Source organism: Antedon bifida, chromosome 9 (genome assembly GCF_963402885.1).
Source record: "Antedon bifida chromosome 9, ecAntBifi1.1, whole genome shotgun sequence".
Classification (NCBI taxonomy): domain Eukaryota; kingdom Metazoa; phylum Echinodermata; class Crinoidea; order Comatulida; family Antedonidae; genus Antedon; species Antedon bifida.
In genome coordinates, this window is record NC_136234.1 from 15,693,840 (window position 1) to 15,718,455 (window position 24,616).

A 24,616-nucleotide genomic window follows, 5' to 3' on the forward strand; every position below is an offset into this window, starting at 1 on the left:
TTAATTTACGTACAGCTTCAACCAGTAAACTGCGTTCTATGTTGTCGGCTAACAAACAACCGCGATTATCGCTCAAGCTAGTAACACCAACTAAAGAACAGAAGACGTTCATGGAGTAAGTTAATCTTCTTTTTGTTTCTGTAGGGTAGTAAATTTAAAGTAACATTTTTCAGCAGGTTATTGAAAGATCATACAGAAGACGAACAATGGTTTTTAGTGTGGTAAGTCGTTTATAGCATAGTAAGTCATTCTTAGTCTGTTGTATCTTCTTACTGTCCTGTTTAACATTTCATAGAGGTAAAATAAGAACAGACAATTGTTTCTGCAAATGTTTGATAAATTTATTATTTATAATTCATATTGCATAGTACATGTACCATACTAAATTTCTGCCTACACTATCAAACTAGTTTGACAAAAAAAAGTGTGAAGTTGCCCAAATATGGTAGCGATATTCTTAAATATGGTAGTGATGTGACATCATCATGTCCATATATGGGCACATCATTTTTTTTGTCACATAATGATAAAGTTTGATAGTGTAGACAGAGCTTTAGGTCCCATATCTTTGATATTTAACAAATTTTAGTTTAAAGGTTTCTCAAGTTTTGTGTGACACTATTTATTAATGTAAAAACTCCTGGTACTATGACAGTACCCTCAGATTTGTAAGCAAGAATGTCAACCAATGAGCTACATGCTACTTTTTGTTATTACATCGCATCTTGATTTATTCAGGTATAAAGCAAAGATTGGATCATATAAAATTTAAACAAGAAACATCAAAAAACATAAATTACAAGTAACATCAGCATTTTGCATCATTTGTTATCTGAGTAAAATTTCCATCAAATATATAATATATATACACTTTTTTTAATTCTATACTATTTTGTTATGTCATGTCTCAAGTGCAAAAATGTACAATAATAATTTTGAAATGTTATAATATACCAAGTTATTTTCATTGTATTAAGTGCTATTTTCATAGCGCTTTGACATATACATATATATACATTACATTAAAAAAAAACAACAAAATAAAAAGTATGGAAAAACAACAATCCAGTTCCCTCAACAACTGTTACCATGCCAGGCACTCAAACAAGGAGATTATTCTCAGAATTGAGTGTGGATGAGTGACAAATATTAATTGGTCCGTTTTTTGTTGTTGGGAAAACTGTATATCATTAATTAAAGAAATGATTAGGTTTTTTACAATATAGTTTATACATAGTTATATATACAACAGTTTTATTTAGTCATGTGGGTCTTTAATATTAGTATAAGGAGTGTAAGCATAGCATGTAAGATTATTAATCTGTAATGTTTCAGTAGGAATTTCACAGTACAGGTGCGAGTCATTACCACTGATACTTTCAAAGCCCAAATTTGATGAGCCTGGTGGTGACGCTTCTTTTGCAGTAGTTGGCAAAGGATATGATAGAATAGAGTTTGTAAAGATAGTGTCATTACCTTGTTGTCTGTTTTCCGTGTTACAGAATTTCGGAGTTGGTTTGTTGCGAAAAATCATACTTTCTTCCAATTTTTGCATGAGGTCTAATCTAGAAATCCCAGATGACAGATTTCCTGAAGGGAGTTCAGAAGGAAGAATCTTTGTTGACATCCTTGAGTCCAAAGTAGCCATTCCAGATTCCTTTGAAGGTATTCTTGAGGCATGAGCTCTAGAAGATCTTGCATCTATAGTATTTGAACCATTCAGAATTGGTTTCTTAGCCGTTGGTGGTTTTTGCTTTAACGTATGGAAATGGACACCCAATTCTTGAAACTTTAGTGGTTGGTTGTCAGTGGGAAGTACATTGTTATTAAAAGACACTTTCGTGTCATCATCCATCATTTCTTTCTGTTTCTCGCTTTTCATATCTTGAACAAAATCATCATTGATTTGGTTGTAGACATTTTCTTCATCACAGTTTACAGGTGTCTTTGACAATATTGTATCTGACTGTTGGATGTTTTGTATTTCATTATCAATTGAGGCCTCTTGGTTTTGGTATTCATCATCTCTGTCTTGAATGCATTCTGTTTTTTCAATGTCTAGCTTATTGGTGTTTTTCCCCTTACCATTATCAGCAGCAGCAAAATTGTCATTGATTTGGTTGTAGACATTTTCCTCATCACAGGTTGCAGATGACTTTGACAGTTTGAGATCTGATTGATGGATATTTTGCATTTCATTATCAGTAAATGTTTGGTTTTCATATTCATCATCTGCATTTTGATTGCATTCTTGCTCATCTTGTGTTTTTTCAATGTCTAGTTTGATGGGATTTTTCAGCTCAACATTATCAGCACTTGGATCACATGAATCATTGGTTACATCTGTGGAGTTGTTTGATGATGTTCTAAATTTATAACACAGAATTACAATAACTATTAGAAGCGGTAAGAGGATGCCTGCTACTGTAACTACTATGATTATTATTATGTAATTTTGTGTAGGTTTTTGTGGTTTGTCTTCAACTTTATCATCTTTTGGTTGAAGAATCTTGTATTTTTTAAATCCATGTACGTCATTAGAAGATGTCACATGACATGTCAACACACTGTTAATCATTCCATCAGTGATGTTCAAGTTGAGTTGTGATGTGTTGTCCAGTAGATTGGTATTGTCTATTGTCCAGTTGTATCTGCATTCAGAACAGTTATGTCCAGTCTTGCATTCGAAAACTACTAACTGTCCGATTTTAAGATCATCATTAACAACAATTGTCACTATAATTTTGACTTCAATGGCCTCTAAATAACAACTTTCATCTCTCTCATTACCATTTAGTTCCATTTGACAGCGAAATATTTTTTTGTAATCCTCCTCCTTGATCAACCGTGTGTTTTTACGAGTAATATGAGTACTATTTCTGAAGTCTTCCCCATCCTCTGAAAAACCAATCCATTGTAGTGTAGGGTTTAGGTTCATGTGCTCAACTTGGCAAACAGCAGTCATATATTCACCAACAGCGTAATTGTATCGATTGGAAAAACAATACTCTTTTGGAAGAACAGTTAAGTAAGCAATGTTTGATTCCTGGATTAATTCTGTTCCAGAATAAACTTTACATTTGTACTTGCCTGAGTGTGATGAATTTACTTTTGAAAATTGCAACTTAAACACGAATTGTTGTCCTTGTTGTTCTTTTACTATACTGTCGTCATTCTTTATCCATTTAACGTTGTAATCAAGTTCTTTGTCAATGTGACATTTCAATGTGGCATCACCATCTTCAAAAACTGTCACATTTGATAAAGTAACAGTAGTTCCTGAGGCATTTCCCAACATAATTGTAGTTATGATGATAAGAGTAATTATAAGGAAAGACATCTTTATTGCTGCCATGAACCAGATCCACACAATAGTATTTCACATTATTACAAAATGGAAAGAGTAATTATATGTGGATTGTGGATTATATGATAGAGGGTGCTATTGATTGACAATTGACATGATGATACTTGAACGACATATGAAACCAGTTTTATTGCTACATTTATTTCCTTAATTACAAGATGCATATTTAGGTTCCAAACAAAAACCAACACATATAGTCAACGTGCCTTTTCCTTTCAAGCCCCTCTTATTTGGAACTCGTTACCATTTTCTGTTCGTAATTCACCAAATCTCCTCGCTCCCCACCCATAATTAATGGTTTCTAGTTCAAGGTGATGACTGACGACACATCGATTTACCTGACATAGTTCGGGCTTCATTCATTGATTTTGTCACTTTTATTTATTATGTAATATGCAATACTACTGCATACACAGACTTAGTAAATTGTCACTTTTTCTGTTAAACCTGTGCTGCAACTATATTCAATGGCGCAGATCTGTTTCGAAAAGGTGAGGTTGTGGTATAATTATGCGCATGTTTTATTAGGGAAATTCCCGGGCTTCATCAGCGAAATATCCGAAGAGAATCTGCTGAAGTGTAGGCGTAGCTTGACTGTACATTTGTATTGGTATGGTCGCCTGTGTGGTATCTAAATTAGTTCTGCACCATGTATTAGTGTATGTTGGGGAGAGGAATGCATTCTTATTCATACATTAATAAAATAGTGATACTCGTAAAGTTTTTTGGAGGATTAAAAATAGCTCCTTGCCAAGTAGACGGGGGTTTTCCATTTTCTTACGCACACAGTATCCCAGTATCATGTGCAAAGTTACGTGCAAAGATACGATACAATGAGAAAGTTTAGGAAAATTACACCTCTAGATGGCTGGAAATTGCACTCATCATAATCAACACTTCAGCAAATACATATTCCGTAAAATATTGAGGGGACCATGCCTCCTAAAAAATAGCATTGAAACTACAGAAATGACATACGAAACCAAATTTTTGTTTTATGAACAATTTTATTATATACAAAACAAGTGTTTGTATACGAAAAATACAACGCAACAAAAGTATTTAACATAAATTAACATAGCATAAAAGTAGTACATCTAATCATCAATTTCAAAATATATGTAATATTTGACTAGTTAATATACATAGTGTCAGAGATTGCTTCAGCTATAGACTTCTTCTCTTTTACATGTCCATAGGCATATGCATATTCAGGGTTATCTTCTAATGTGGCTTGTGTTTTTTCAGTAGTTTCTTGTGCATCATTTGGTAGAGAGGTTTGGTAGACAGGGGATTCTTTTACTTGTAAGTGTATTACTGTTTGGGCTGGTTGGTTAAAATGTGCATATGCATATGAATATTCATGATCTTTATTCAAAATATCACCAGGATACTCTCTGTTGTGATGACAACTGCAGTGACATAGACTCCTATCCCGGTGTGAAAGAGTTTGTAAAGAAATTTGTTCTGTACATGAAACATTTGGTACTAGATATTCTGATGGCATTAGCTCCACCACTTCATCTGTTTTGGTGAAATCATCTGGACTACATTGGGTTGACATGTCTTTATTTCTATACCCCTTTTTCTCTTTATTTCCTTTAGTTTTAGACTTTTTATAGATAATAATTGTTATAATGATAATGACTATTAAAGCACACGTACCAATGATGTATATATAGGCAACATCCACTTTAGCACCACCCTTTTCACCTATTTTTTGGTTTTTATTATCAGTAGTATCATCTTCTGGTTGAATCTTGTATTCTGAAAATCCATGTACATCATTAAAAGATGTCACATGACATTGCAATACATTGTCAATCATTTCATCAGTGATGTTCAAATTGAGTTGTGATGTGTTGACCAGTAGATTGGTATTATCTCTTGTCCAGTTGTATCTACATTCAGAACAATTATGTCCAGTCTTGCATTGGAAAACTACCAACTGTCCGATTTTAAGATCATCATTAACAACAATTGTCACTATAATTTTAACTTCAATGGCCTCTAAATAACAACTTTCATCTCTCTCATTACCATTTAGTTCCATTTGACAGCGAAATATTTTTTTGTAATCCTCCTCCTTGATCAACCGTGTGTTTTTACGAGTAATATGAGTACTATTTCTGAAGTCTTCCCCATCCTCTGAAAATCCTATCCATCGTAATGTAGGGTTTAGGTTCATGTGCTCAACTTGGCAAACAGCAGTCATATATTCACCAACAGTATAAGTGTATCGATTTGAAAAACAAGACTCTTTTGGAAGAACAGTTAAGTAAGCAATGTTGGATTCCTGGATTAATTCTGTTCCAGAATAAACTTTACATTTGTACCTGCCTGAGTGTGATGGATTTACTTTTGAAAATTGCAACTTAAACACGAATTGTTGTCCTTGTTGTTCTTTTACTATACTGTTGTCATTCCTTATCCATTTAACGTTGTAATCAAGTTCTTCGTCAATGTGACATTTCAATGTGGCATCACCATCTTCAAAAACTGTCACATTTGATAAAGTAACAGTAGTTCCTGAGGCATTTCCCAACATATTTGTAGTTATGATGATAAGAGTAATTATAAGGAAAGACATCTTTATTGCTGCCATGAACCAGACCCACACAATAGTGTGTCACATTATTACAGAATGGAAAGAGTAGTAAAGTGGATTTATGCAATCATAATTGACATGATGATACTTAAACGACATATGAAACCAGTTTTAATTTTATTTCCTTAATCCTTATTTCCTGATACACAAAGCAATATTATACAAGAACGGTAATGGGAATGCCAACCAACAGCAGCCAACAAATCTCTTCAGCATAAAACAAAAACATATGGTCAACGTGCCTTTTACTTTCAACTGGAACTCGCTACCATTTTCTGTTCGTAATTCACCAAATCTACTTTCCTTTAAAGTCAACTTAAAATCACATCTTTTGTCAGATTTGTTATTTACCTTGCTTTATTCTCAAGTGCCTTTGCTAAATTTGTTAATTGATGCTATATAAATTTCTGTTATTATTATTTCAATAAATTGTTTTCAATCATTTTGTAAATGTCAATTTCCATTTGCTACTATTGGGATGTGATTCCTCGCTCCCCACCCATTACACAGATTTAATGGTTTCTACAGTAGTTCAAGGCGAAGATTGATGACACATTAATTGACCTGACCTAGTGAGGGCGTCAGTCGGTTTTGTCACTTTTTTATTACATAATATGCAATACTACTGTATGCACAGACAAAAAGTAGATTATAAATGATAGAGAGTGCTATTACATAATACAATTTATTGTAACTTTTATTTTGATACGTATGCACTGCACACTACTGTTCATTCAACTGTAATAAGCATCTGGATCTGGTAGCTACTGTACAATCGTCAGCATATAGGCTGTCTCGCACAGGTCACGCTCCCATGTGTATAGCTGGTTGCAATCTCTTTTGGTATATAATGGTACACCTTAAAAGGTAGCATCATCATCTTCAAGAACTGATATGATGATGATATTGTATCTGTAGTTTCCAAAGTTTTTCCAAATCTAATTGTAGTATGATAATAATGGTAATTATGATTAGGAAAGACATCTTTATAGCTGCCAGATTCACACAATAAAAGAATAAAGTAAAGTAGATTGATAGAGGGTGCTATTAACACAAGTAATTATATAAGATTAACTCCTTATTAGAACTTTTATTTTCATTTGTATGCTGTAACATTGAAACTACAGAAATGACATATGAAACTAGATTTTTGTTTTATGAACGTTTTTATTTATATACAAAACAAGTGTTTTTGAACAAATACAAAGCAACAAAGAGGAAAAATTAAATGGAATACTGTATTATAAATAACTAATTATGACTAATACAATAACTATTTCTGATCTATACCGCAGCATTGCTTCATCATGTTTGTGACCTAGCCCTTATTTTGTCCTCAAATCGTACAGTTAAAGTTAAACTGACACTAAGGCTTTAGAATGTTCTTGACAGTCAGTCCTCTATATATTTAACATCAACATTAGGGCAGCTAATTATCAGAATTTGTTGTTGTACATTGCTTCAGACTTCTTCTCTTTTACATGTCCATAGGCATATGCATATTCTGGGATATCTTCAAATGTGGTTTGTGCTTTTTCAGCAGTTTCTTGTGCATCTTTTATTGGTAGAGAGGTTTGGTAGACAGGTGATTCTCCCACCTCTAAATATATCGCAGTTTGGACTGGTTGGTTAAAATTTGCATATGCATATTCATGATCTTTATTCAACATGGCACTGTGGTGACAACGAATCATATTCTGGTTTGAAAGAGTTTGTAATGAGATTTGTTCTGTAGATGAAACATTTGGTACTAGATATTCTGATGACATTGAATCTTGTTTTACCACTTCATCTGTGGTGAAATCATCTGGACTACATTGAGTTGACATGTCTTTACAACTTGTACACATTTTTTTCGCTTTGTTTCTTTTAATTTTAGACTTTCTATAGATAAATATTGTTATAATGATAATGACTGGTGAAGCACATGCAACAATGATGCATAAATATATGGTATCCACTTTACCATGACTCCTTTCATATGGCTCATGTGTAACTGTACATATAGAAGTAGCTTCTTCACCTGTTTCATTGTTTTCCCTGTTATCAACTTGTATCACATATGAATCTGATCCATGTACGTCATTAGAAGATGTCACATGACATGTCAGCTGACTGTCAATCATTTCATCAGTGATGTTCAAGTTGAGTTGTGATGTGTTGCCCAGTTGATTTGTATTGTTCATTGTCCAGTTGTATTTGCATTCTAGACAACTGTGTCCAGTCTTGCAGTTGAATGAGGATAACTTTCCAACTTTAGAATTGCCACATGTAACAATTGTCAATTTTATCTGAACATTTATTAATATTTTGCAGTTCATCTTTTCTAGGTCTATAAAATTGGAATTAGTGACATTCAAAATACAAGCAAATTGCAGTTTATTTAACTTCTTTTCAACTAAAAAGTAATTTTCTAAACTCAAGTGACTTCATTTTTATGGAAGAAAGTTTGTTGTTAACATTCCATTGCAGTCTTTGAGAATCAAGGGACAATTCTTCAATAATGTTTGATATACAGTAAAAAATCAGCACATCTCCAACCATGTAAAATTCTTTATTTGATTGACAAGTTGGTTTAGGAAAGGCAACCACATTAAGTACAGCAGGCTTAGAAGACTTTAGAATAATGTTTGAACTATTGATGGCATGGCAGCTGTACTCTCCAGAATCTATCAATGTGACTTCTGGTATACTGAGTTTACATAAGTCAATCTCCTCATCAAAATCAACTTGAATCTTACTTGTTCCAGGATGTAGCGTCTTGCTGTTAAGTTTCCAAAAACAAGTAAAATCTGGTTTCCAATCTGAAAACACACAAAGGAATTCAGCTGTTCCATCTTCTAGAATATTCTTATCCTTTGGTTCATAAAGAAGATGAAGATCAAAGCCAAATGCAAAACTTGGCAATAAAATGATGGTTAAAATTGATTTCTGAAGCATATTGAACATTAAATTGATTGCTTACTACAAGCTATAAAAAAATTAATAAAATGATATATTGTTTCCTGGTGAAAAAATTGTCCATGCAGTCATATAAACAATATGTTAAGTTTCATTTTCAAATTTGTATTTGCCCGAGTGTGATGGATTCACTTTTGGAAATTCCAATTTAAACTGTATTTGTTGTCCTTCTTGTACTTTGACTTAATTTTTTTATCCATTCAACCTTGTAATAACTCCTTTGTCATTAATAGTACATTTCAATGTTAATAATAATAATATGGATTTATATAGCGCACATACCACTCAAGAATGCTCAAGGCACTTTAAAAAAATGAAATTCAATATACAATATCTGGCTAAATAATACGCAATGTCTTTGGAAGGTCACCTTGTTGCATCAGATGGTCAGATGTTGCATCTTCAAGAACTGTAACATTTAATACTGTAGATATAAGTCAAATACATTGTAGGCCTATGTACAGTTCATTAAAAGTAATTACAGTAATTATCTTACAAATTGTTTGTTAAAGAGATGAATTGAAGAGGGAATAAAGGAGTTGTTAAACCTATTTGTTTTTGTCAAAGGATGACGTAGTCTACCTGATCTTTTATTATGCAATCATAATTAACATGATGATACTGTATATAAACGACATATGAAACCAGTTTTATTGAAACATTTATTTCCTTCTAACAGAGTGTCATATTACAGAATGGAAAGAAAAGAATAAAGTAGATTATAAATGATAGAGGGTGGACTATTTATATAATACCATTTATTGTAACTTTTATTTTGATACGTATGCACTGCGCACTGTTGTTCATTCAACTGTAATAAGCATCTCTCTAGGTATATAATGGTACACCTTAAAAGGTAGCATCATCATCTTCAAGAACTGTCACAAAATAATGATATTGGATCTGGAGTTTCCAAAGTTTTTCCAAGTCTAATTGTAGTATGATAATAATGGTAATTATAATTAGGAAAAACATCTTTATAGCTGCCAGATTCACAAAATAGTGTGTCACAAGCTATAATGATTTATATAATATTAACCCTTATTAGAACTTTTATTTTCATTTGTATGTTGTAACATTGAAACTACAGAAATGACATATGAAACTAGATTTTTGTTTTATGAAGGTTTTTATTTATATACAAAAGTGTTTTTGAACAAATACAAAGCAAGAAAGAGGAAAAATTAAATGGGAAAATTATGAATGACTAATTATGACTAATAACTATTTGTGATCAGTACTGCAGTTATATTCAGTGATGTAGCCACAAGAAATAAAGTGGTGCACTTTCCGCAAAAAAAGGGAACAATCTCTGTGCAAGCCACTGAGTTGTCAAAGGCATCTTTAAAAAACCTTACCAACCGTACTGGTGGTTACGACCCTGATATTGCTTCAGCATATTTGTGACCTAGTCCTTATTTTGTCTTCAAATCGTACAGTTAAAGTTAAACTGACACTAAATGCGTTAGAATGTTCGTGAAAAAGTCAACACTAAAAATCATTCCTCTAAATATTTAACATCATCATCAACAATGGCACAGCTAATTATCAGAATTTGTTGTTATACATTGCTTCAGACTTCTTCTCTTTTACATGTCCATAGGCATATGCATATTCTGGGATATCTTCAAATGTGGTTTGTGTTTTTTCAGCAGTTTCTTGTGCATCTTTTATTGGTAGAGATGTTTGGTAGACAGGGGATTCTCCCACCTCTAAATATATTTCCGTTTGGGCTGGTTGGTTACAATTTGTATATGCATATTCATTATCTTTATTCAACATGGCACTGTGGTGACGAATCATATTCTGATGTGAAAGAGTTTGTAATGAGATTTGTTCTGTGGATGAAACATTTGGTACTAGATATTCTGATGACATTGAATCTTGTTTTACCACTTCATCTGTTGTGGTGAAATCATCTGGACTACACTGAGTTGACATGTCTTTATTTCTATATCTTTTTTTCGCTTTATTTCGTTTAGTTTGAGACATTCTATAGATAATTATTGCTATAATGATAATGAGTATTAAAGCACATGCACTGATGATGTATACATAGATTGTGGCAATAGAAGTAACTTCTTCATCTGTCTCACTGTTTGTCTGACTGCAGTTATTGTCATTAGTGTTATCAGGTTGTATCACGTATGAATCGGATCCATGTACATCATTAGGAGATGTCACATGACATGTCAGTAGGCTGCAAATCATTTCATCAGTGATAGTCAAGTTGAGCTGTGATGTGTTGCCCAGTTGATTGGTATTGTTCATTGTCCAGTTGTATTTGCATTCTGGACAACTGTGTCCAGTCTTGCAGTGGAATAAGGATAACTTTCTAACTTTAGAATTGCCACATGTAACAATTGTCACTTTTATCTGAACATTTATTAATACTTCGCAGTTTCCCTTTTCTAGGTCTTCAATGTGGTGATGTGTCCCCTGATTTGTCACATTTAAGATACATGCAAAATGCAATAGATTAAACATTTCTTTAACTAAAAACTCATTTTCTAAACTCAAGTGGGTTGCATTGTTGTTTCTTTTCATATTTATAAAAGAAATATTTTTGTTAACATTCCATTGCAGTCTATGAGAATCAGTTGAAAATCCTTCACTAATCTTTGAGGTACAGTACAAAATCAGCAAATCTCCAACCATGTAAAATGCTTTGTTTGATTGACAAGTTGGTCTAGGAAAGGCAACCACATTAAGTATAGCAGGCTTAGAAGACTTTAGAATGATGTTTGAACTATTGATGGCATGACAGCTGTACTCTCCAGAATCTAATAATGTGACTTCTGGTATACTGAGTTTACATGAGTCAGTCTCAACATCAAAATCTACTTGAATCTTACTTTCAGTACGTAGCGTTGTGCTGTTATGTTTCCAAAAACAAGTCAAATCTGGTTTCCAATCTGAAAACACACAAAGGAATTCAGCTGTTCCTTCTTCTAGAATATTCTTATCTTTTGGTTCATAAAGAAGATGAAGATCAAAGCTAGTAGCTGAGCTCAGCAGTAAAAGGATAGTTGATGCGAATAAATTCATTATAGAATATAGTTTTAAAACAGTGTGCATGCAATATATCTTCTTGTATGTTAAACTAGGTATTTGAAACTACTGTATCTATTTTATTGATGATTATGATATATGTACTGTAATAAGAACACAACTGACAACTGAAAATGTAGAAATGTCATTATAGAACACTCTAATACACTACTAGCTAATTGAAACTATTTTTTTTTATTTGGGGCCTTGGTATGTAATATACAATATTACGGTGACCTGTAGGATACATACGATAGTTTTAAAGAAGAAAATATGCAATCTTCTTTTCAATTTTAATTCTGGGTTTGAATATTTAATAATTGATTAATTTACATTTTGATTTGATAATTCGGAAACCACATTGATAATGCCACTCTTTTTCTCTGATTAGCAGAGTAGAACATAATTTAGAACATTAATTTAAAGTACAACAAATAAATTCAAACCAAGCCCTCCTCATTCAAACTGGTGACATAGTATGTGTGTAATTAAAGGGAATATTTTTTTAATCTTTTGAAGTTTCATTAAAGATGTATTGTCCCTTGAAACACAAAAAATGAAAGTCAAAATATTCTAAATTTAAATTGGCCATATCAAAGTAATATTAAAGTTATTCACTTTAGGTCGAAAATTCGAGCCAAAAACAACAAGTTTACATAATTAACAGGTAAATTAATATGATTACATTTCGTCTGAAAAATTGTCGCGAGCAAAAGTAAACAAAGATTTCAAACCACGAGTATGCATTATGCATGATGCTAATTAGGATTATTTACAACTCGTCACGGTTGAGAAGGTGTTTTCACACAGATCGCGAAGAAATTTTATGATTATGCATACAGATGATCCAAACAAGCGCGTTGCATTATGAGATATGTTTTGATCGAAAACTTTGACTGGAAGTCACAGTTATTTTTTGAACAAAAAAATGTCTGTATTTCAGTTAAATGATTTTTTTTTCGACTAATTTTTCGTGAAAGTTAATAACTATTTTGATACTTCAAAATGACCCACTTTTTTCGAAATCTTTTTTTTTTTATTTTTTTGGAATTAGTCAAAGGGACAATACATCTTTAACTGCAACTATACACTAGTTCACTCAGTTTCTCCTTCACAGGAATCAGTAAACAATATTTCAAACATATTTCTTTGATGTATTTATTAGACTATTACTAGCTATTTACATTGAGCAATAAACATACTATTTAGAATCGTTTGATTACAGCGTGGACCAAATACAGTAGTAACTTGTAAACAGTGGTGTAACGGTTATAAGCGCTCACTGGCTAAACCCAGGGGTATCGGAGCTTACAGGCCCCTGACCTAGGTCCAGAGTAAAAAACAGGCATTAGAATATGTTCAGCGTTAGCGGGCCACTTAAGGTCCTTAAACCAGGGGCCTCATGCCTCTACTTTATGCCACTTCTTGTAAATTGTATAAATAATAATATAATAATAATATAATGATAATAGGTATGAGAAATATACCCAGACCATTCAGAACAAAACGCTATTTGCAAACAATATCAAGCAGCCTTGTTGCATAATGTTGCCTAAAATAATTTTAGTTATAATATATATATAAATAATTAATAATAATTTCATTTTTTTAGTTCTTTATTTATAGTATACAACACAAATTTTTGGGATTTTGAATGGTATCACAAGCAGTAAAATACAGCTATTATTTCTTTATAAATCAACTTTGATTGAACTTAAATGTTCTGCCCACCTAATTACTACCGGTATTTACATGTCATTGACGACTAAAACTCATTAAGCATGTATCCCAAATTAGTATTGCATACAGAATCACAGAGTATAATGTTTATGATGTTGTAAACTAATGAACTACATTATACAGTACAACTAGTGAATTGATTATGGACATTCATTGCATAAAAATATGATACATCTTAAAGGATTTTTATAAGAGCATAGTTCAGTAGTAGACAATTTACCCTGATGAGCTTTGTTCTGGATTGTTGCTGTTCAGTGTGTAATAAAAGACATTTTTGGAACAGAATCATTTATGATGTCAGTGTTGTTGTCATTGCTAATTCCTTTATTACAGGAATTAATCTCTGAAGAATCCAGTGTAAAATAAAACGCACCAGCCACATCTGTTGGTCTATCTATTGACCCTGTGACATCATTGTTTCTAGAGCTGGCATAATGTTGTTCTGTTGTACCAGCATCCTCAAATGTCAACGACTTTCCAAAATCGTTATCGTGCATAAAGGATGATAAACTTCTAACAGGAAAGGCAGATGTAGGAGCAGCAGCAGATACAAAGGATATGTCGTTTGTGGTGAAGGTTGATGGAGTAACTGAAGGGTTGTCTGGTATAACTGCATACATGGCACTACCAGAATAATCTCCTGCTACAATACTGTTGCTTCCATTAGTGGAAAGAGAAGGTATTTTAGTAACAGAATAAGTGATACAACATGGAAAATGTTTATATGATTGGTACATACAAACACTAATGAGTGACAATACAACAAAGGTTGTTGACACAGAGATGGCTACAACAAGATAAACTGAAGTATCTTTTTCATCTGTCTCATTGTTTTTACCACTGTTTGTCTGGCTGCAGTTATTGTCATTAGTGTTATCAGGTTGTATCACGTATGAATCGGATCCATGTACATCATTAGGAGATGTCACATGACATGTCAGTAGGCTGCAAATCATTTCATCAGTGATAGTCAAGTTGAGCTGTGATGTGTTGCCCAGTTGATTGGTATTGTTCATTGTCCAGTTGTATTTGCATTCTGGACAACTGTGTCCAGTCTTGCAGTGGAATAAGGATAACTTTCTAACTTTAGAATTGCCACATGTAACAATTGTCACTTTTATCTGAACATTTATTAATACTTCGCAGTTTCCCTTTTCTAGGTCTTCAAGGTGGTGATGTGTCCCCTGATTTGTCACATTTAAGATACATGCAAAATGCAATAGATTAAACATTTCTTTAACTAAAAACTCATTTTCTAAACTCAAGTGGGTTGCATTGTTGTTTCTTTTCATATTTATAAAAGAAATATTTTTGTTAACATTCCATTGCAGTCTATGAGAATCAGTTGAAAATCCTTCACTAATCTTTGAGGTACAGTACAAAATCAGCAAATCTCCAACCATGTAAAATGCTTTGTTTGATTGACAAGTTGGTCTAGGAAAGGCAACCACATTAAGTATAGCAGGCTTAGAAGACTTTAGAATGATGTTTGAACTATTGATGGCATGACAGCTGTACTCTCCAGAATCTAATAATGTGACTTCTGGTATACTGAGTTTACATGAGTCAGTCTCAACATCAAAATCTACTTGAATCTTACTTTCAGTACGTAGCGTTGTGCTGTTATGTTTCCAAAAACAAGTCAAATCTGGTTTCCAATCTGAAAACACACAAAGGAATTCAGCTGTTCCTTCTTCTAGAATATTCTTATCTTTTGGTTCATAAAGAAGATGGAGGTCAAAGCTAGTTGCAAAACTCAGCAATAAAACTATGGTTAAACTTAAAAGATTTTTTGATGCAGATTTCTGAAACATGTTGACCATTCAAGAAATCAATTTATAAATTCATTGCTTCCAAACTATAAAATTAATGTACTTTTTGAGTTTCATATGTATTATATAGCAAGATTGTTTCCTTGTCAAAGACGTTTCATCCAACGAAAGACTGAAAAAGTAATTGTACATTGTGAAATTGTCAGTTTTCGTTTCATTTTCATATTTGCTTTAATAGCAATAGCTTGGCCAATAAATCATTGCACTGCTTGACAGTGATTGATAGGGAATGTGATGAGGGGAATACAATTTAGCAGAAAAATGATGTGCATGTGTAGGGCATGGATGAAATTAAACTTCTGGGTGTGTGAGTTGTTGTGGAATGGGGCTTTTAGGGTGGGGGCATTGTTTATTGGTGGAAGGCATAATTTTTTGTTGGTGTAAAATGCTAATGGTAAATAAAACTCCCTCATTAAAATTACAACACAAATTAATATCAAGGTCTAAAAGATACAATACAATTTGTGGAATTGTGTTTATTCCAAACAATATTCCATGGGAGGCATTTATTCGAGGATTCTTTTATTCAAAGTGGAGTGTAATAAAATACGGTATATGGCACTTATTCAAAAACAGGGGATTTAGGTGAAGGGTCAGTACTGACATCTCGCATTTCAATCTTGCTTCTACTAGTTCGTAAACTATATTTCGAAATAATGACTCAAATAAACAATTACGTTGCAACTATTTAATTTTATTGAAACTATAATGGTATTAAAACACATACATATTTTTTATAACTTTATACATGTTCTTTATACATTTTACTCAAATAATACTAAAGTTTAATTTGGGTAAATGATTAAGTATTGACTTTATACAGCTTCTCCTTCTTGATTTACACTTATTTCTGTTGTTTCTGTACCTGTCCTAGTAACCTTTTTTTTAGGTGTTAAGCCAGGAAGATAAAATTTTGCAGAATGCTTTAACTTAATTTTTACAATAAAAACTGCAACTATAGCAAGACAAACAATGCATCCTATTGTTACTGGTAATATTACAATCAGATTTGTATTTGTTGTTTCTTTGTTCACTGAAGTTTGTTCCAATTGTGTTGAAATCTTATTAATTGTTTTTTGATGATTTACATTTAGGATATATGTAGCATTTCCCGTAGCAAAATGTTTTGAAGCAATGCAAGTTATATGACAATCGTTCATTTCTTTTGTTATATTGTTGATTCTATTGTCAGAGATTTTGAAATTGTTTTTTACATCATTATTGCAGTTTTCAAACATCCATTGGTACGAAACATCCTCAAAATGTTCATTTATATTGCATGTTATACTGTTGTATGTGAAATCTGGTGTAATATGCACATGAAGTTGATTAGTGATGTTTAACGGTTTTGTAGTACACACACGTGGGACTTGTTCTCCATTCGCCGTCATCATGCATTTATAATCGTCACCGTGTTTCATCATAGTGGCTGGAAACTTTGCAGATAGTGTTGTGTATTCCTTATTTTTAAGCAGATTTGATTCTGCTCCTTCAGGAATATCGAGCCATTCCATTTTAAAGCCCCCTCTAGTTTCAGAAGTACATGATATTACCACATCTTCGCCATCAATGTACATATCACTAGATAGACTACAGTACGGATATTGTCTATCTGCTACATCATGAACAGTTAATTTACCTGCTTTGGACTTGGCTATAATGTCTGTCCCATATAGTACAACACATTGATAATTTCCTTCATCTGACATTTTAACGTCTGAAATCTCCAGAATTACATTTCTCCTATCAACATCAAACCTCTCTTTATCATTGTAGTCTGGGGTGAAAAGATCTCCATCTTTCCACCAGTTGAATGTTATTTGGTTTAGGTCTGCTAATTCTCCATGCAAGATGCAAATCAATTTAACATTACTGTGTTTATAAGCTTGAATATCTTCTGGATGGAATGCAATTGTAACATCCACACAGAGACTTTTTGAAATCAAAATGCAAAAGTAGCAAACAGCCATTACAACCTGCTTTATTGAAGCCATGATCTTAATTGAAATTTGATTTCAAATTTTCCCACTCAATAACTCAACCACTTTTAAGTAGGGGAGTTTGCATTATAATTATTAAACAAAGCCATACAATTATATCAAGTTCTTTTTCCTGCACAGTATTCTTTCTATCTTAAAAATGAAATTTGTTTTTTTACCAATGTTTATATTTATCATTTTATAATTAACTACATAACTATTGTATTAGGCGTGTGCATTTAATAATGGTATCAACCAACGGTTTCTTTTCATGTGATAACATTGTTTGGTCCTGTGCCAGAACCAATACCATACTAATAGATTACAAAGCATTGATACACTTGAGCAAGTTCAAACTAGGTATTGCTATAGTTAAAATATACAAGGATATATATTATACAGTAGTTGCTAGAACTAATCTGATCTTTATTGTTAAGTTCAAACTAAAAGTATGCAAATCGGCTACTCTAGTATATTTTATGGGTTGGGGGGGCAGTGTAAAATAATGTTCTTTGTGGTTATACCATGGACCTATACATTTGTAGGTCCATGGTTATACACAGAATATTGTGGTTATACACAGGATAGCGTGGATATCACACAGGGTGCTAAATTGGGTGCATAGTGCTATGAGTACAAATGAATCTTTATTAATATCACATCTGTTTATAGTTGTTATTATATATTTATTAAAAATCTATAATATGAAAGATACTATTACTATATATAAGCAGTTTTCTTTAATATTATCTTATTATATTGTTTATTTGTTTGTTAATAGGTACTTGATTTTGTTGAGTTTTGATAGTTTATAGACTTAAGCTGTTTTGGTCACTATATATATCTATGACTAAATATTGTGTGAAAATAAGGAAAGTATTGCTATAGTGAGTAATAATATAAGTTCGCTTTCGACAGTCCTTTTTTTCCTTTCACTTCCTTGTTCTTTGTAATTCTTGTTTTCATGTCGGAATTAAATACAGTATATCAAATCAAATATAGGAAGAACAAGGAAGAGTGAAATAACACTCTTCCCTGCTGGGAAAAATATAGGAGGAGAAAAATAAAGAGAAAGGCATCACTTCTTATGATTCATGCTGAAGTTTAAGTTCTTCATATGCTGAATCATTAAAAAGTTTATCTATATTGTTCATGTCTACCATTTTCTTTTCTTCTGTCTTAGTTGCTTCTCCAAAATGATGTTCATCTTGTTTGCTCTTTTCGTTGCTATCATCTAATCTATTTGATTTAACATCTTTTTTCTTTCTTCCATCATTTCTTTCCATGACATCATTCTCATTGTTTTCTATACTGTCATACTCTTTGCTGTTTCGTTCATTAATATCATCATCTTTCTTATTATTTAAGATCCCCATGATTTCATCCTCCAATGTCATCTCAGAGTTCCTTTGTGGAATCAATGTTTCTTTCTCCTCACTCACTGGTAGATTACTTTTCGTCTTCTTGTCTATTACACTGTAGGTCGGGTCATCTGTAGTTTCCTCATACACACTCTCTAGTGACTGCCTTCCTAATGTGCTCTTTGACAATGCTGGCATGCTGCTTAAGCTCGGCAGCGGAGGAGGCAGCATCTCTGGCATTTGCGGCAGCGTGTTTATCGATGCAGAATCAAGAGCTTGCAAATTTATCGACACAGAATCAGAATTCTGTAGTGTATCACTGGTGAGATAACACCGGGGTATTGTTGTGTTCTGAAGAGTGTACGATCCAAAATTGGAATTAGAAGGGGAAATTAGTAGATGGGACGAATAGTTACGATTATTAAACATCAGTCCTTGATGACTCATCATGTTTCTTTCATGTTCATTGTATTTTAACTTGTAGAAAAATTTACAGCACATGAAAATAATCAATATTGCTAATAAAACTGCTATAATAATAACGACAATTGGTATAAAATCCATTGTTCGACTTTTCCTTTTTCAGATATAGTACAACTCTGTAATTAATATAAACAAATAAAAATGTAGTTAACATTATAAACGCTACATTCAATAAATATATATATTTGTTCTACCTTCTTCATTGTATATTGTATATAATCTATTATATTAATACTACTTTTCTAATTTCTTTTCTGTAAGAAAATGTAAATTCATTTATAATTGTTCATTGTTGTCCTAGTATAACAGTTAGGCCTACCATGTTAGTTTATATATTGTTTTTTTCATTTGTTTCTCCACACTTCAACAATTTAGTGGAGTAATATAAAACATAAATAAATAATATAAATAATTTACCTTGTGATCAGATCTGTTGATTCCTTATATCCTAAAAGAATTTAGTTTTTCTATTCTGAAGGTCCATAGATTCAATTTGTAACGTTTGCACCATTCTTTTTCCTTCATGTTTTGTATTTCTATTTTAGATTTGCATACTTTGTACCTGATAATATTGACTAATATCGATTTTGTAACATTTTCGGTATGATTAGTTTCTATCGGTTTGATAAAGATTTTTGTATTTCTTCCTTGTTTTGTATAATTAAGTTTCGTTTTAATCAAATCGATAGTACGAACGAACTTGCGTTAGTTACCGCTAAATGTTAATATTCAAATGGAAAAAAATACAGAGACTAATACAAAAATAAATGCAATTAATTATTTATTTATTTTTACATATTTATGATACAGGAGGGACACTTCTTTTTTTTTTTCTAAAGTATATATATATATCTGTTCTTTTTTGTTCAATGTGTGGAAAATAAATAAATGAAACAAACAAACACTGTGATGATGAGGACACTTTTTATTTTGGATCCAAAAATATTTAGTCTATCCTTAAAGTAATTTTTCCATTAATGTGTTACACTTTTTTTAAATTTTCAGTTGTTTGCAAGATACTATTGTTAGTTCTTCGTCATACTTACCATTTTTGTCATTCTATCGAAAATGTCTTGCTGATGCATTGTTGTGTGACAGAATAAACATGCAAAACACAGGTACAGTACTTTATTGTGAGTTACCTTGTATACAGTATGTATAGGTCTAAGCACATATAGTCATATGGTTCTGTATCTTATAAAAGTAGTGCTTTATGAAATCAAAGTTTACACATTTTTTGTTCCTAGAATTATTAGTAATAAATCATTAGATAATAAATAAACAAAAATCAAAACTGTTGTTCGCATCAGACTAAACCTAATTCCTCTATTATAAGTTTAAAACATCGCTCAAAAAACAGATTTGCAAGATCATCTGTCTGAAGTTAAGTGACGATGGCATCGGTGGTGTCACAGTGGCAGTGACATTTTGTGATTGTAGTAAATTATTAATCATATTTAATATACATATATATGTAAATAAAAAATATTATCCAATCACTATTATTATTCTTTTAGATCAGATACACAGCCCAATTTTAACAGCATTTCCAAAAGCGACTCACTATTCGGACATTATGGATGCTTTCAGGGTATGTATTATCATCATCAACTTCCTTATCAATTCATCATTTTCATTATCATTTCCTTAATAATCAATTCATCATTTTCATTATCATCCTTATTATCATCAACTTCATTATCATCAACTTCATTATCATCAACTTCAATATCATCAACTTCAATATCATCAACTTCAATATCATCAACTTCATTATTAATTCATCATTATCATTAACTTCATTATTATCATTATAATTATCATCAGCATCATTATCATTAATTTCATTATCATCATTACGACCATTTTCATCATTATCAATTTCATTATCTTAACATTATTATAATATCTCCTTTCCTCATTATCATCACTGTATTCAATGTGTCTAAAGAAATCTGTTTTGTTTGTTTTCAGAGTGCTTGGGCAGAAAAAAAGAGGTCCCTAAAGAGAATCGACAAGGTAAATTACATTTACATTACTTACATATACAGTATAAATTATTTGTAACTACTGTGGAGTGTCAGGGTGTTGAGCAATTGGTCAGAGCATTGCTTACCAACAGAACGATCCACTTACAAACAAGAATGATGTTTCTTAATGGTCTAGTTAGGAGTAGACTCACCTATGGTTGCCATGCTTGGAGGGCAACAGGAAGTGAAATGTCCAAACTTAGCACAACATACAAAACCTTCCTAAGAAGAATGCTAGTGAATGGCTTTCAAAGAGTCTGCCCACCAAACCATGTAGACATATCCTCAGATGAAGAAACAGATGAAAACTATATAGACTGGCGTTACGTTATTGATAATGACGATCTCTACAAAATTACTGGCTGTCAACCGCTAGAAGAATATGTCTACAAGCAACAATTCAACTGGATCGGACATGTAATTAGAAAAGAAAATGAAGATCCTACAAAAATTCTTACTTTTCACACAACCCAAAGTAAACGAAGAGGTCGGAAGATACCATCAATACTTGATAGAGTTGTACAACAAAGTCAACTTACTAGATGCAACTTCATTAGAGCCTGCTTCAACAGAAATTTATAATTCCCAGCAATGTTTTAACTGTATATATGAACTGTTTATAAGTTGTTTTGAGACTCTGTAATTTGGTAGTATTCACTCTCATACTGTAGGCCTACATTTAAAAGTAACACATCCAAATGCCAACTTTAAGTCAATGGCTACCAGATGTCTCTGTGAGACGGTTATTTGAACCAGTACCAGTACCAGTATGAACGCCAGGCAAGTGATATGGAGGTTGTGGGTTTGAGTCCCACCCGAGAATTACTTGCAAATTTGTTCGCAAGTATTCTCAATGTACTTTGTATAATGTACAAATTATGTCACAGTAGGCAAAAACATCTGAGCAGTATATTACTAATAATATTCAAGATAAAGATCTATTATAGTATTGTGGGGTTGGTACTAGATAGTGATTAAGTTCGCTTTTTAGGAATCCTGTCTCTGCCTGGTTTTGTGTGATGTTTTCTTGTTCTTTGTCCACGTTTTTTTATATTGTATTTTTATGGAGACAAAATAAATGAAATGAAATGGTAATTGGAGATGATTCTTTTTTTTCTTAGAGGGATGCGGGGCAAATTAAAAGCCTGATGAGTGGCATCTTTATGGACGTGGTATATCCATTATTACACTCAACTACTTTGCCACCTTATAAGTGGGCTGATATTGATACTGAAAATGTAAGTAGTCAGAATAGTATAAAGCTCTGTCTACACTATAAAACTAAAAAGTGTGATGTGCCTAAATATGGTAGTGATATGACATCATCATGTCCATATGGGCACATCACATTTTGTTGTCACATAAAGTTTGATAGTGTAGACAGAGCTTTAGACAATTATATATACTTGTGATTATTAACCAATGATATACCACTTTGGTTGGCTTTAGTTTTCCACATAGACCTACTACCAAAATACATTTGGTCCTCTGATAGAGATGTAAGAAACATTTATAATATTCACAGCAACACCTTCCACTGTCCATGTACTCCTGCAGATTACAGTACACCTTGAAACAGTCTTCTTGATTTTAATATAATATAATGTTGTGTTTGTATCCATTGTAGCCCAACAATCAACCTACTGTATTACAAAATAAAAATAAATCATTTTGATAATTAATAATGTTTTCTTTTTACATTTTACAGGAAAGATGGAAAGCCATTGCTGAGTTTATGAAGGCAAACAGAGAAAGCAATGTACTGGCTAGTCATTTGCTCTCACCAGACACAATGCATAAGCCTTTTGATATGTCAGAACTTACATATGATCTTTGTTCGCTATACACACAAAAGAGGTGATCCTCAGTGGGGTGACACAGAGGCCTGAGGCCCCTGGTTCAGAAACCTTAAGTGGCCCTGCAACGCTGGAGACCTTAGATGTTTTCAGCCTTTTTCATTGTATTTTAAAGCCTGTGGGTTTAGCCAGTGAGCTCATAGCTGCTACGCCACTGGTGATCCTAACCTATGCAATAGGATGAGAAGAAAGTGTTGGACATGACATACAGTACTTCAAGTGGTGTTGACATCTTGGTGGATAAGATGTTTGCCTACCAATCCCAGCATCCTCGGTTCAAATTATGTTTCGCACTGCGCAAAAGAACATTCCCGTCCAAAGACAGTTTAAGTAAGACTTTGTCCTGTGGATGTATTCCACCTACGGGGACAGTGATAATCGCCTAGCTCTTAACTGTAAATCGAAATTATGGCAAATACAATTGATAAGCATGTGAATATTTGTATAAAACATTTTGTGTCCCACTACCAGGCACTATAGTAGTCTGATTTTTCAGAAAATTATGATATTCCAAATTTGTATTTATGAGACCATTTGGACGTAAAAAAAAAAGTGTGGTTTTGAAAGAGTAGGCCTGTTGGGAGAGTTCAATGTATTAGACCAAATATATTATTTAACAAGTATAGTCATTTGATGAATTGGTTTATCAGAATAAACCAGAGGTCATTATATTTAATGTAATATACTTTATATCTGTGTTGCCAGTCGAGAAAAAGACAATAGATTCATCATCACAGCCATATTGTAATATATTGTTATAAGTTAGTCATTTCGAGAAAGGATCATCCAGTGGTGGTCACAGAGTGGTGTCACATGTATTATTAATTTGTTTCAGTTATTATAAATTGTTACAATAATGACAAGTGTACATGTTTTGACTTATTTTATTTATTGAACTTCTCAATAAGATGTACATCCAAAGAAATAGACATAAAACACATTTAGTGAAGGATGGGACCAACAGGTGTTAAACACTAAAACAGTCCAGTCCCAATTGTACAGTGGCTGTGTGTGACAGTGGCTGTGTGCGTACACGGGGTAACCTCCTATTCACCTCGAAAAATTTACTAGGTTCTTTAAATTGCACATGAACTAGGTGTGTACACTGGACCTACGGTTTATTATAGTTATTATCTAAGAAGACTTGTTCTATCACCAGAACTATGGGGCCTCAAACTTGTCTATGTCTTAACCGCTCGACTACTCACTCCCACTCTACACTTAATTTTGGGTAAATTGTTGTTTTATTGAAAGTTCTAGAATTTTTAAGTTTATGGAAAAGGATATACAATATAAATAATACATGTGGCACTCAATTTTCCTGTATTTTTTATTACCATACCAGAGA

At 32.5% G+C, this 24,616-nt stretch overlaps 1 protein-coding gene and 1 long non-coding RNA gene across 5 annotated transcripts in view; one reads left to right on the forward strand and one right to left on the reverse strand.

Moving 5' to 3' along the window:
• The window catches only part of LOC144852824 (nephrocystin-1-like), a 37,215-nt gene extending 12,631 nt beyond the window's left edge, over positions 1–24,584 (forward strand). For 3 of the 4 annotated variants that reach the window (XM_078710841.1, XM_078710842.1, XM_078710844.1), the window contains 6 exons: positions 16–115; positions 20,388–20,500; positions 20,900–20,973; positions 21,357–21,401; positions 22,534–22,650; positions 23,121–24,584. In XM_078710841.1, coding sequence (XP_078566967.1) covers positions 16–115; positions 20,388–20,500; positions 20,900–20,973; positions 21,357–21,401; positions 22,534–22,650; positions 23,121–23,273 — 602 coding nt within the window. In that variant the 3' untranslated portion in view covers positions 23,274–24,584. Of the gene's footprint in view, positions 1–15; positions 116–11,522; positions 11,655–20,387; positions 20,501–20,899; positions 20,974–21,356; positions 21,402–22,533; positions 22,651–23,120 lie in introns of those variants that run through there. The other variant, XM_078710843.1, reaches the window with a different exon arrangement.
• The window catches only part of LOC144852842 (uncharacterized), a 137,178-nt gene that overhangs the window by 23,799 nt on the left and 88,763 nt on the right, over positions 1–24,616 (reverse strand). The window lies entirely within an intron of this gene.